At 57.3% G+C, this 12,402-nt stretch overlaps 1 protein-coding gene across 1 annotated transcript in view; it reads left to right on the top strand.

Moving 5' to 3' along the window:
• LEMD2 (LEM domain nuclear envelope protein 2) overlaps positions 1-11,443 on the top strand; it is a 17,040-nt gene extending 5,597 nt beyond the window's left edge. Inside the window, exons 2-7 of the mRNA XM_040473112.1 lie at positions 2,504-2,580; positions 3,495-3,574; positions 5,203-5,348; positions 6,378-6,479; positions 6,561-6,663; positions 9,870-11,443. Coding sequence (XP_040329046.1) covers positions 2,504-2,580; positions 3,495-3,574; positions 5,203-5,348; positions 6,378-6,479; positions 6,561-6,663; positions 9,870-10,020 — 659 coding nt within the window. The 3' untranslated portion in view covers positions 10,021-11,443. The remainder of the gene's footprint in view (positions 1-2,503; positions 2,581-3,494; positions 3,575-5,202; positions 5,349-6,377; positions 6,480-6,560; positions 6,664-9,869) is intronic.
• The last annotated feature ends 959 nt before the right edge of the window (positions 11,444-12,402 follow it).

The following is a 12,402-nucleotide window of genomic DNA, read 5'->3' as shown; positions in this document are numbered from 1 at the left end:
GGCCCCCCCCCCCTTTCATGCCCCCCCAGCGCTGACCCCCAAAAAAAATAACCTTTGAAAAAAAATTAAAAAAAAAAAAAAAAAAAAAAAAAGAAAATTTGAGGCCAGAGATACCACCTCCCCACACCTCTCAGAATCACTTGCTAAAGGTATCGGTGAATGACCAGGGCTTGAGTACCAGGCTAAATATATTTGGCACCAAAATCAGACAGAGCTATTCAGTCTTATGAGATGTTCAGGAGGCACCTCTTACCTGTGGGGCCAACCCTTGTGGAAGGTTGTTGCTAGGAAATCAAGGCCAGATGGGCCTGTAGTGGGCCCTCAGCCCTCGGGGCCAGTCTTGTGGTCCCAGCTCTGCCACCACCTCCCTCCTGAACGGTGGGAGACTGGAGGTGGTCATGGAGGCATCTGTGAGCAGCTCAGAGGAGCAGAGCAGGAGGAATGGGAGCTCACAGCATCGCAGGCCTCAGGGGCCTTTCTCCATGGCTGAGGTGCTTAGACTATAAATTTTGGCCTGTGAGGGTGTTCCAGACCTTAGTGACTCAGCTGTGGCCCAGGAACCAGCAGCATCAGGATCACCCAGGAGCTTGTTGGAAATGCAGACTCTGAGGTCCCATCCCGAACCTATGAATTAAAGTCTGCATTTTCAGAAGCCCCCCGGGGCATAAAGTAGAGAAGCTCTCCTCTTAAACTGTGGATGCTGGTAGACATTTTTCCTCCACCCCACCCTTCATATGTGGTCCTGGCTTATGCCATCCAGGGGTTTGCTGCCTCCTGTCCTCTGACAAGCCTGGCAGCGGCGACCCTGAGGGTCTCGCCGCAGGGGAATGAGGGCTCTACTAGGCCATACTCCCCTCCCACCCCCGCCCTGCCTTGGAGGTCACCTATGGGCAGGGAATTGTGGTGGCCTTTGCAGCCCACGGGCTGCTTATGGTCTAGTAGAAGAGACAAACCACCTACCTCCCTGACCACTGGCTGATACACAGTGTGACTGGATGAGAACCGAGAGGCCGGAAGTTCCAGGAGGCACGTTGCCTTTTAGCTGGAGCAGTCGGGAAAGCGTCACAGGGGAGGCGGTGTCTGCCGGGCGCCGAAGCCCAGCAAGGATTGGTTCTGCATATGTGCGGGGGAAGGCAAGGCCAAAGGGGAAATGACAGGGTCAGGGCTGGAAGCGGCTGGCCACGTGAGGGAAGAAAAAATGGAAGGAATGGAGTTTGGGAAGGTCGGCCGGGCTCTACCATGGGTGGCCATAGAGGCCAGGCCCTCGGGGCTTCATCCTGCAGGCACTGAGCACCGGGGAGGCTTCTGAGCAGGGGAGTGATGTGCTGAGAGCCAGCAGCCAGGAATGCAAATGTGACAGCAGCTTGAGTGTAGTAGTGTCACGTAAGCAGAATCGTTTTAAAGTTTGGTTGCTCAAACGTGGAAGAGAAAGGGGAGAGGAGGCAACCAATCAGGAGGCCGTGGCGGTGGTCCAGGCGGGGTGATCTAGGGTGGGGCAGACCATGGCAGCCACCTTGGTCTCAGGGGTCCCATAAGGTCAAGATCAACTTGGCATAGGAGGGATAAGCTTTAGTTCGTTCTCAAGCTTTTTAATGTTCATTCCCAGCCACTCAGTCCCCAGCACACAGACGCACAGACTAGCCATCCGTAGCCCCTAAGCTGTGCCAGGTTAAGAGCAGTCAGGCTGTGCGTGGGTTCAGGTTCTTGTACCTGCCGACCCTGTGCTGTCCCTGCTCTCAAGGAGTCTAGTGACCCATGGGAAACAGCACGTTGTGGGTGGACCATAGCAGGCTATTGAGAACCAACGGCTGTGGTGGGCCCCCAAGTCCAGAGCAATTTGGTCCAACAAGATTCTCCCACGGGCTGGGGATTTTTCAGAGGACGTGGCCCCGGGCAGGCCTAAGGGGAGGCTCCCAGCTCCATCCTGGGTGGGAGCTGTTCACCCAGGGTGCTTGGAAGGGAGTGGCCCCTTGGAGCACCATGCCGAGGCCCCACTACCCAGCTCAGAGATGCCCTCTTTCTCTTTGGGCCATTTTGGACACCCCTCCCCAGAACCCCTTGAAACGGTGGGCCTGGAGTTCAGGTCACCTGCCTATGTCACGGTCAGAATCCCTGCAGTGCCTCCGGCCTCCCTGCCTTTCTTTTTTCCCAGGTTGTGTTTATTTATAGTGCCATTCTGGTACCTTCCAAAGCTATCTGTCTGATCCTTTTAGGGATCAATTGCAAACAGACCTTAGGATTGGGCAGCTTTTTAGTCATTTAATGCAAATCACCGCACTGCTTTGCAGGTCAGGTTTTAATGATCTGGAATCGATCCAAGCTAAGTGGCTTTTGATCTTGCTGCAGAGTGAAGATGCCCCACAGAAGCCAGAGCCACAGGGCCACATGCTCCCTATCAGAGCTGATGGCTTGATTCTTGCTGCATTTTTTTTAGTCCGTTTCAGAGTCATTTTTTTTCCCCCACCTCTTCTTTGTGTTTGAATGTGTGTTTTTTTCCTCCTAGGTAATTTTGAATGTGGAAATCCAGAGAAGCTGAAAAGCAAATGCATTCCTGTAATGGAGGCCCAGGAATACCTAGCAGTAAGTAAGGCTGCAGCGCTTACCCATTCCCGAGAGGTGCTGGCGCTTTTGTAGTGATCTTTCAAGCCCTGCTTTTTTTTTTTTTTTCCCTTTTTGTTTTTTGTTTTTTTTTTGGCTTTTTTGTTTTCCTTTTTTTTTTTTTTTTTTTTTTTAACTTAGTTGAGTGCTAGGCTGCTGCAAGTTTAGGCAGCAGTAGGAGTGACCGGTCCAAGGTGAGCTATGAGCCAGAGCCCAGCCTGCTGGCATGTGGGTGGGGGGCTGGCTCCTGAGCCGCCAGTGCGGCCACTGCAGGCCACCTCTTCTTTAAGTGGCCCTGTTACTCGCTCCCCCTTGCTCTCCTTCCCAGCAGCTTTGTGGATCTACATTTCACCTGTCCGTTCTCTCCTTTTCGTTCGCTGTGCAGATTGCTCAGGGTCTGCTTGACTGTGTGCCTGGCCCCAGTTTGATAGAATGGCGGAACTTTGGAGCTGACAGAAACCTTAGGGGTCTCCTAGGTCATTGCCACTTCCCAAACAAGGAAACTGAGACTCAGAGAGGGACAGGGACTTGCCCAAGGCCACACATCTGGGACTGGCCACTGGGCTCCCATCCCCACACTGTTTTTCATTTTCCCCAAGATGAGCTGCCAGCTCTCTGGCCTGACACTTTGGTCCTCGAGGAAATGATAATTCCTTTGGCTACCTCAGACCTGCGTCGTTTCCTCGTGTGTGCTTCCACATCAACTCCTCCGGGCAGAGCTCCTTCTTGACTCCCAGCAGCCCAGATTTCCTGCCTGCCACTTTGCTGTGCATGTAGTGGAACAGGGCTTTGGGGCCCACGGAGGGCACGGGAGAGGGCTTCCTTAATCCAGCAGGAGAATAATGTTCCCGCTGCTCGGCCCAGACGCAGAACTCATCTCCCGCCCCCTCCCACAGAACGTGACCAGCAGCTCCTCTGCCAAGTTTGAAGCTGCGCTGACCTGGATACTGAGCAGTAACAAGGACGTGGGCATCTGGTGAGTGCGGGCGAGACATCACAGGGTGGCGGCCCCGCCACAAGCACCCGTGGCCGTGGTCCTCACCCATCAGCTGACTGCCGTGTGCTCACAGAGGTGTCTCGGGTCTGAAGTTAGAGGCAGGTCTCCCAGCTGAGTCCTTGTGGGCTAAGCCTGAAGCCAGGCAACGGAAGGAAGAAGCGTTTGGGGTGCAGATAAGACACAAAATCCGGGTGGCGGGACATTAGCCTAGTGTTCCAGCTAAACCTGTTTCAGGTGACTCGCTTTGAATTCACTGGTCCCACGTGGTGGATTGCTGGAGAAGGCATTTTTCTGCACTTCCTCTCCCCGGGTGCTAGTTTTCATTCCTAGACAAATGTTTCTGTATGTCGGTTTCACTCTGTGTGGAAATGGCTAAAGGAAATACTGGATTTTATTCTGACTGGGCAGTTCCGCCTCAGTTCTGTCTCTGGGGAGCACTGTTCGCAGAGATGGTGAGCCCTCTCGCCCTCCTGAAAAGCCCCATCTGGCTGCTCAGCTGGCGGGGGCAGGGCACACCAGTGATGCCCCCCCCCCCCACCCCCACCAGAGTTCATCATCCTGGCACTGCCTCTCGTTTCTCAGGGTTTGTCGGGGTCTCTGCTCAGGCCATAGCTCCTGATATTCAGACACCCTCCAGGGTTTTGTTCCCTTCCTCTCTAATCCACCCAGACTACTAATTCCATCAGCAGTGCCTCTACCGGAAGCCCCTCGGGCAGCTCAACCCAAAGCTTGATAACTGGATGCGTGGCACGATTAAAATTCGTTGGCTTAAAAAAGAATAAAGCTTCCCTGAGTGGCTGAGCGATTTTCCTGTGTGTTAGGAAAGGCGAAGGAGAATATGGATTTTATCCTCCACGGCACTCACCGAAGCTGCTAGCACAGAAGAATGATGACGCTCGCCCTTCCACTCTGGGGAAGGTAGTCAGGAGGGGGGCCGGGCCCAGCTCACACGACCAGTGTTCAAAGTGGGTCGTTAGAAGTCGGGACGCTACAGATACTGGGCATTGCACTGTGCGGTCCAGAGCACGAGACTGTCACCCAGCTGGAAGAACGTGTAGGTGTGGGCATCCATCCCCGTGTGTCCTGACACCTCCTCTCAGTGGCCAGGGTGGAGGCGCTGGGGCTGGGGCCTGGCCTCGGGGAGCCCGGTGGTCGTCATTCCCTGAGGCTCACGGCACCCCGATCTTTACCCTTAAACAGCTTATATGCCTCTTTGTCACCATCACTGAGGAAAAGCACACCCTCCCAGACTCTTTCAGTTCCTGCCATGCAGTGCAAAGCCAGCAATTCAGTAAACATTTCCATTTCTCTATGCTGGGAGGTGAGAATCCAATTTACAGTTTAATCTTCCACACGCTGAGAGGGGCTGTCAAAAGACCCGACAGAGGGGGACGTCACTTTAGCGGTAGGGGTTCAAGCCTGCTGCCGTCTTTAAAGCTTTATTCTTCCTAAGTAGCCAACGTGGGAAATTTCGGGAAAGCATGCAACCAGGATACCGAGTCTATTTCATAAGCAAGTAGAGGCCTCAAAGCCCATCCTTGAGTGGGGCCGATCCCACAGCTCCTGGGAGCTTTTGAATGTGTCTGCAGCCCTGTGTCCTGTTTCAGGCTGAAAGGGGAAGACCCATCAGAATTGGTGACGACCGTGGACAAGGTGGTGTGCCTGGAATCCGCCCGCCCGCGCATGGGTGTCGGCTGCCGCCTGAGCCGCGCCCTGTTCACTGCTATCACCAACTTGCTCATCTTCTTCTGGTGTAAGTCCTTGGCTGCCCTTCTCCCCCCCTGCCTGTGCCGCGGGGACTGCTCCCAGAGCACCTCCCAGGAGCCCAGCTCAGTGACACTCCTAGGCATGAGTGATGAGTTCTGGAAGCCCAGGCCCAGAGAGTTCATTTCTGTCTAGTGAACCTGAGGTCTGTCTAATAAAACAGAGGAGATGAACAAGTCAGCCTCTGCCCTGGTTCATCTTACCTTTAGAGACTGGTGGCGGGAGCGTGAGGATAACTAAAAACATCCTTGCTCAGGGTCGGGGACCGTCAGTGTCCCTGAGAGGGAGATGGGTGCTGGCTGGAGCCCAGCATCGTCGCCCTGGGGGCCCCAGAGTGCAGGCCTCTCTGAGGAGGCGGCGCACCAGGAGCTTGGCCTAGTTTTACTCCCTCTCCTTGGGAGCTCTAGGTACCTGATGAAAGCAGGAAGGACCCTTTCAGCGCTGAGCTGAAAAGCAGAGCGTGAGTCTTGTCTCCCGACATCAGGGGCCGCCTTTGAGCAGAGACCTTGGGGTGTCTCTGAAGGCAAAAGGCCGAGTCCTAGAAACTGCCGGCTCTGCAGACATGGCTGAGTTACAAATCACAGGCCATCTGGGCGTGCACACAGCTCCCTCACCCACACCATCAGGCACAGACATCATTATCGGCAGCAGCATCCCGGAATACAAAGGGCCCCGCATGTATATATGTATGAAACGCCGTGTTCTGGTTCACAAGGGAGGAGATGAAAGTCCCGGAATGCGGTTGGGAGGAGCTGCAATCTGGACGGCTGGGGATGCCTCTGTGGTGACAGCCAGCAGGAGGAAGATGATCATTTAATGGCCTGCCTTCCCTTTGCATTTCCACCTCCTTTGTCCCCTCCCGCATGCTAGCCGGGGCCTGAGACATAGTAGGTGCTCACAACACTTGTACGGCTCACCCATAGCCTCCAGCGCAGCCACCGACCCAGACTGACACGCAGTGTGCCTCTGAGTGGCCGCAGGTGACGTGAGGATTAACCGGGCCTTTGTTCCCTCACAGGCTTGGCCTTTCTGTGGGGCCTCCTGATCCTCCTGAAGTATCGGTGGCGGAAGTTGGAAGAAGAGGAGCAAGCCATGTATGAGATGGTGAAGAAGATTATAGGTGTGTGGCCCCTGGGGCGAGGACTGCGGGCACCCGCCGGAAGGTCCTTGTCCTAACCGTGCCCCCTGCCCTACCCTGCAGACGTGGTCCAGGACCATTACGTGGACTGGGAGCAGGACATGGAGCGCTACCCGTACGTGGGCATCCTGCACGTGCGCGACACCCTGATCCCTCCGCAGAGCCGGTGAGTCCTGGTCCGGCCCTGCCGAGTGCCACGGAAGGAGCCCCGAGCATCAGTTATGGGGCGGGGGGAGGGGGAGCTCAGCCCCGAGGATCCCAGGGGAGGGGGCCACCACGCACGCCTCCTGCCACTCCTCCGGCGCTCGGCTCTTCGTGGCAGAACGCAGACCAGAGGTTTAGAAACATGGTCCCACTCCTCTGTTAGCGTTGGGTGGCTCAAGCCGGGAAGGATCTGATAGGTTTCCATTAGTGGAAGTCCAGAGTCATGTGCGCTCCAGACACAGAATAGTCGGGTCCCTGGTCCCTTTTTTCTGCGATCCTTGGGGTCCTGGCTTCTGTGGATGTCGTGCGCTGGCGGGAGTTCCTCGCGGTCACAGGATGGTGGCCAGCAGCAGCTGGACCAGCATCTGCCTTGTCACAGCCAGCAGGGGAGAGAGGGGCCTCCCGTTGCTCTCACAAGCAGGAGAAAACATTCCCAGAAGCTGCCAGTGACACACTCACTGAGGCCCTGCTGGCCAGACTCGGTTACTTGTCTGTTCTTTAGAATTTTTGAGAGAGAGACAAAGTGTGATTGGAGGAGGGGCAGAGAGAGGGAGACACAGAATCCAAAGCAGGCTGCAGGTTCTGAGCTGTCAGCACAGAGCCCAACGCGGGGCTTAAACTCACAAACTGTGAGATGGTGACCTGAGCCGAAGCTGGACACTTAACCGACTGAGCCACCCACGTGCCCCATATTCTTGAATCAGTCACTAGTAAGGAGGAGATTGTTTTTCAAACATTTTTAACCATGGCCCATGACATGTTATCTAAAATACGGTTCACTTCCCACACACGCATGCGCACGCACACAAGTGTACCTGCAGTTGAAAGCAGAACTTCACGGCCGTGGATGGGGTCCGTTCCCAGGGGGCACGGCTGCATGGGAAGGGGTAACAGGCCATTGTCCTGCATGACACCAGGGGACCTTTCACATGGGCTGCAGATGCCGGATGTGGGCATCTGCAAAACCGCATGTGGGGTAGCTTTGGAGGACAGGGTCCCAGGGGGCAGCCATCAGGGCCCGCCAAGGTGTCGGCCCAGATTGTGGGGCCCCCCTCAGTAGCTCGCCGCGGTCTCCAGCCGGATGCCATCTCTCCGGAGGGGGACGAACACTCACTGCAAGCCGGCGCTGCTCTGTGCCCTCCACGGGCAAAGCCCACACTCACTGGCTCCTCACTGTGGCCCTGCAAGGTGAGAACAGTGAGTACCCCATCTAACAGATGAGGAAACTGAGGCATAGGGAGGTTAAGGAGCTTGCTCGAGGCCCAGCGCTGGTGGCACGTCTGTGCAACCCAAGAGGAACTGGAAGAGCAAAACATTTAAGGTTTTACTTGTAAATGCTTAGTAACTTTCATCCTTCTTTAGGGACGTGCAGGCAGGAAGCTTAGGGAGAGCAGACTGACCACGGCAGCGTTGGCTCGTGCTTGTTGTTTGGTCCTCAGCAGGAGGCAGCTACGTCGCCCTCCGGCTCCCAAGAGGAGGCCGCCTGGTGTTTTCAGACTCCCACCAAATTCCTGGCCCCACCAGGAGTCGCCACGTGACCATGAGTCACAGCCACTCCGAGCCAGTTTCCTCATCCAAAACAAAGACACCACTGCCGCGCAGAGGGCTGCGCTGAAGCCCTTGTTTACGCAACAAATGTTTATTGAGCACCAACCGCAGGCCACATGCTACTGGGTCCCGGGGAGACGGTGGGGAGAAGAAACCCAAATCCGCGCCCCAGCGGAACATTGGTTCTAGGGAGGAAGAGAGGTGACAAGATGCATAAGGAAAATGTGTGCTATTAGGCAGTAGTGACAAGTCCTCAGGAAAGGGGGACGGGGTGTCAGGAAGTGGCCTCACAGCTCATTAAGTCTGTGCCTAGCACGTGAGCACTCACCCAAGAGTGGCCCTTGTTGCTTGGGCTTCAGTTCCATGCAACCCACATGCTCACTGAAGTAAGAGCAAGAGTGCCGTCGCGGCTTGTCTCCGGCCGGGCCACCCGGCCTCAGCTCCCACGCCACAGCAGGGACCACAGGCGGGACTGAGCCCGGTCGGTAAACCCCGGGAGACTCAAGCCATGTTGGCTCCCAGCCTCTCGATTTATCTCCCAGGCCCCCGGTCGGTGCACCTGAGCCCTCATGTCGCGAGGACCTGTCCGCTGCTGTCGGCCCTGCGTGGGCACCGTCGGGTGTGCCCCGCAGAGGAGGGTCCGCCCGTGAGACTGAGGGAGAGCCGTGGGGCCTGGCTGGCGCAGGCCTGCTCGCTGCCTGGGAGGGGGGGCTGGGGCTAGAGCAGCCCAGTGGGCCTGCCCCACGGGACCTGACCTCTGGAGGAGAAAGCCCTGACACCCCAGCTCTGACTCCTGACCCACGGGCCACCTTGGGTGCTTCCCTCCTTTGTCCTCCCCCAGGTGGAACCTTCCCGCTCCCACATGGACACACCCATGTTCACTCTCCACGCGAGGGGTCACAGGGAGGTGGTCTGCGGTGCTGACGAAAGACGGGAACTCATCGAAGAGGACGTCAAAGCAATCCTCCCTGACTGCCTTGGACTCTTCCTGTCTAGTCTGGAGGGGGAAGAGACCACAGGGGGCTGTCCAAGGGGATGCAAGGCCCCAGGGACCCAGCAGAGCAGAAGGGGCCCTGGCCGGTAGCTCTGGTTCCAAGAGCAGCTCCAGCTTCTTCGCCTCCCCGGTTGGATGCTTAGCTCATTCGCGTGCTCCAAAGTACTGTGGAGTTTGGACTCGACAGCCCAGTGGCCACTCTTTAATTAGCCCACATGGGGCATTAGAATGCAGCCGGCACCGGTGGTGGGGCCGCCTGGCCCGGGCTGCTGCGGTAACAGGTCCCAGCAAGCGCTGGCTGAGGCCAGCACAACCCCTTCCCTCTTGGACACCTGGGGGTGCCCTGGCCCCCTCTGGCCCCCTTCAGCTCCCTTTAATTGAATGCTTTTGGAGCAGAGAAGGTTGAGGAATTATTTCTCTGTGGCTCAAGAAATTCCTCTCCTCTGCAGGAGCTCTGTTGGTACCTGATGCCTTTTCCTCCCGCAGATAAATTCTGCGCGAGATCCTGGAGTCAGGGCCCAAGTTTGTACAGAGGGTGCGTCCGGACCAGCTCGCTTCTCTGGGCAGTACCCAGTGGAGCTGCCGGGGCGCAGCTTGCCTGCTGAGCCTGGTCCTTGTCGTTGCAGGAGGCGCATGAAGCGGGTCTGGGACCGGGCTGTGGAGTTCCTGGCGTCCAACGAATCCCGGATCCAGACAGAGTCCCACCGTGTGGCTGGAGAGGATATGCTGGTGTGGAGATGGACTAAGCCCTCTTCCTTCTCCGACTCAGAGCGATAAATCCCGGGCGGGGGCCTGTTCCCAGTCGGCCTGTCCCAGGCCAGTCCCCTCCGGGGGCGCGAGAAGGCCACCAGACCTGCCAGTGCTGAATTCACACTTGCCTTGACTTTCACCTTCCTCCAGACTCTGGTTCCAAAGGTCTCTGTAAGACTCTTCAGAGATTAGCTTGTAGGGAAGCGTGGGCTTCCTTGAAGGGCGCAGGGGAAAAGCCAGAGGCCTTGCCCTCTGCATTGGTCCAATCCTGTGCCCCGATTGCCGGCAGGAGAGGGGAGAAGGGTTTGTTTTTGATGAACAAAAAAGATGAAAGAGCAGCAGCTGTGAGACCCTGCAGAGCTAGTGTGCAGTTAGGTTGGGCTGGAGCTCGTCCACCGCTGGCGAGCACTCAGCAGGGTGGGCATCGTGCAGGTGGGCGGTGGGTCGGGATGGCAGGCTGGGGCGGCAGGGGTCGGGGAGCAGATTGGTCCATGTGCCTTCAGAGGGTGTTACCTGGGAGCTCAAGGGTGAGGGGAGAAAGCCTGTCCTCTAGCTGGGTTGGGCCTCTTTTATCCTGAAGGGGGAAGGTGCTAGCAATTAGAACGAGTACTGTAGAAGGACTATCTAGAAATGCCAGGCCCTGGCACGCAGGACCCTTGGGTCGGGAGTGAGCTGCTGGCGTGGCCGCCTGAGAGCAACCGGGAGCAGACACGGGCCGAAAGCGGCGAGGCGGGTAGGGCTGCCCAGAGGCGGCCTCTTTAGTGGTGCTGCTCACAGAGTCGCAGTTCTAGACCAGACCTGCAGCCAGGGCACTGCATCGGGCCGAGAACGCAGATTGCAGGACCCGGGGAGGGTCTCGCCTCCGGCGTGCGACGGTCACCTTGTCCCGTGGCGGCCACAGCGTCCCCACGCCGGGGCTGCTTAAGCAGAACTTCCGGCACCGACTAGGTTCGCGAGGGCGGCTCGGCTGCCCCCTGCTGGCCACCCCGGGAGCGTGCCGGCGCCGCCGCAGACCTTCGCGGCCCCCCGCCAGCCCATCAGCCCGCGTCGCGGGAGCCTGTCTCCGCAAACACCCCGGCGGGGGGCCTTATTAGTTAAGTGCGAGGAGCCTCTCCAGCAGAGCCTCGTCCCCGTATGTTCTCATCTGCGGCCGCGGGAGAGGGGCAAGCAGAGGAGCCGAAACAGCTGCCTCCAGAAGGCACCGACCACCCCCTTTCGGTCTTCCTGGTATTTTTTGTTTCCTTAATAAAGCTCCGGTCTCCCTCATTTGAGCAATACTCTCTCATTTCCTCTGATGTCTGGATGATCGGCGGGGCTGGACTCTGAGCGCCAGCCCCGTGGCAAAGAAATGGTCTCTTAATCAAGGCTGCAGCCAGAAGAATAATGCTGCAACAGGCTTCAATATCAGGGTTGAAACTGTTGGATAAATAAACTATTTATTAAAAATGGATGTGTTTCTCGTGCATGGTTCTTGCCCTTCCCCCCCCGCCCAAGCAAGTTATAAGGAATGGTAAATGGTGGGGTTACGAAGCACTGGCTCCCGAGAGGTCAGCTGGAAGAGGAGGCTGGGGTGGGCCGCGCAGGGGCCCTGAGCCTTCTCGGGATAGCTGGCCTTCCTCCCTCCGGGCCCCGGCCTTTTCGTGACGGGGTTCTCCAGCAAACTACACAACCTCTCACAGCCTTAGTTTCCCCATTTACAACAGGGCATGACTACCACACCCTGCAGGATGAAGTCAAAAGGCACCCACCTGGTCCCAGTGAGTGGGTGGCAAGGGCTGGAGATCGGTAGACCCTCTTTCCTGGGCCCCATTTCTGCCTCCCCGCAGGGCCCCAGAGGCCCCCAGGGGGAGAAAGGAAGAGCAGAGTGAGGTCGGGTGGGGCTCCTTGGCAGCCGACGGTGTCCTTAAAGGAGGCGGGAGATTGATGTTGGCAACACTCTAGTCTGGAGACTGCGGAGGCCCAAGTGCTGTCTGGGAGGGAGCAGGGCCCACAGGACTCTGCAGGGCAGGGGCTCACTGTGCTGCCGGCCCTACGGCTCTCCACCAGGGCAGCCCCTACCCCGAGGGCACACCAGAGCTGCGGGCATTGGAGCTGGCACCAAGATCCAGCCCTTCCTCCTCAGCCGGCCCTGCTGCGCCCCCGCGCGGTCCCACCTGCAGGTGGTGGCTGGCCGGTGAGCACCGTCCCGCTCTCCTCCCATCTGCTGGGAATTTGCTGGATAAATTGATAGTCAAAGGACCCAGACAGAAATGAGCCCACCTTTCCCTTTTCTGTTTTTCAGTGAAACATTCTCCCTCTGCTGTGTTTTGTCTTAAGCTGTGAAGGGAGCTAATGCAGGGCTCTATTTCTGTGAGACTGTTTGGAGAGCGGGAGCAAGATCAAAATAAGCCAAATAACAAAAGGCCCCCG

The sequence above is a fragment of the Herpailurus yagouaroundi genome, unplaced genomic scaffold, assembly GCF_014898765.1.
Source record: "Herpailurus yagouaroundi ecotype Mexico unplaced genomic scaffold, PumYag 139, whole genome shotgun sequence".
Lineage (NCBI taxonomy): Eukaryota > Metazoa > Chordata > Mammalia > Carnivora > Felidae > Herpailurus > Herpailurus yagouaroundi.
This window is presented reverse-complemented; position numbering and strand designations above follow the sequence as displayed.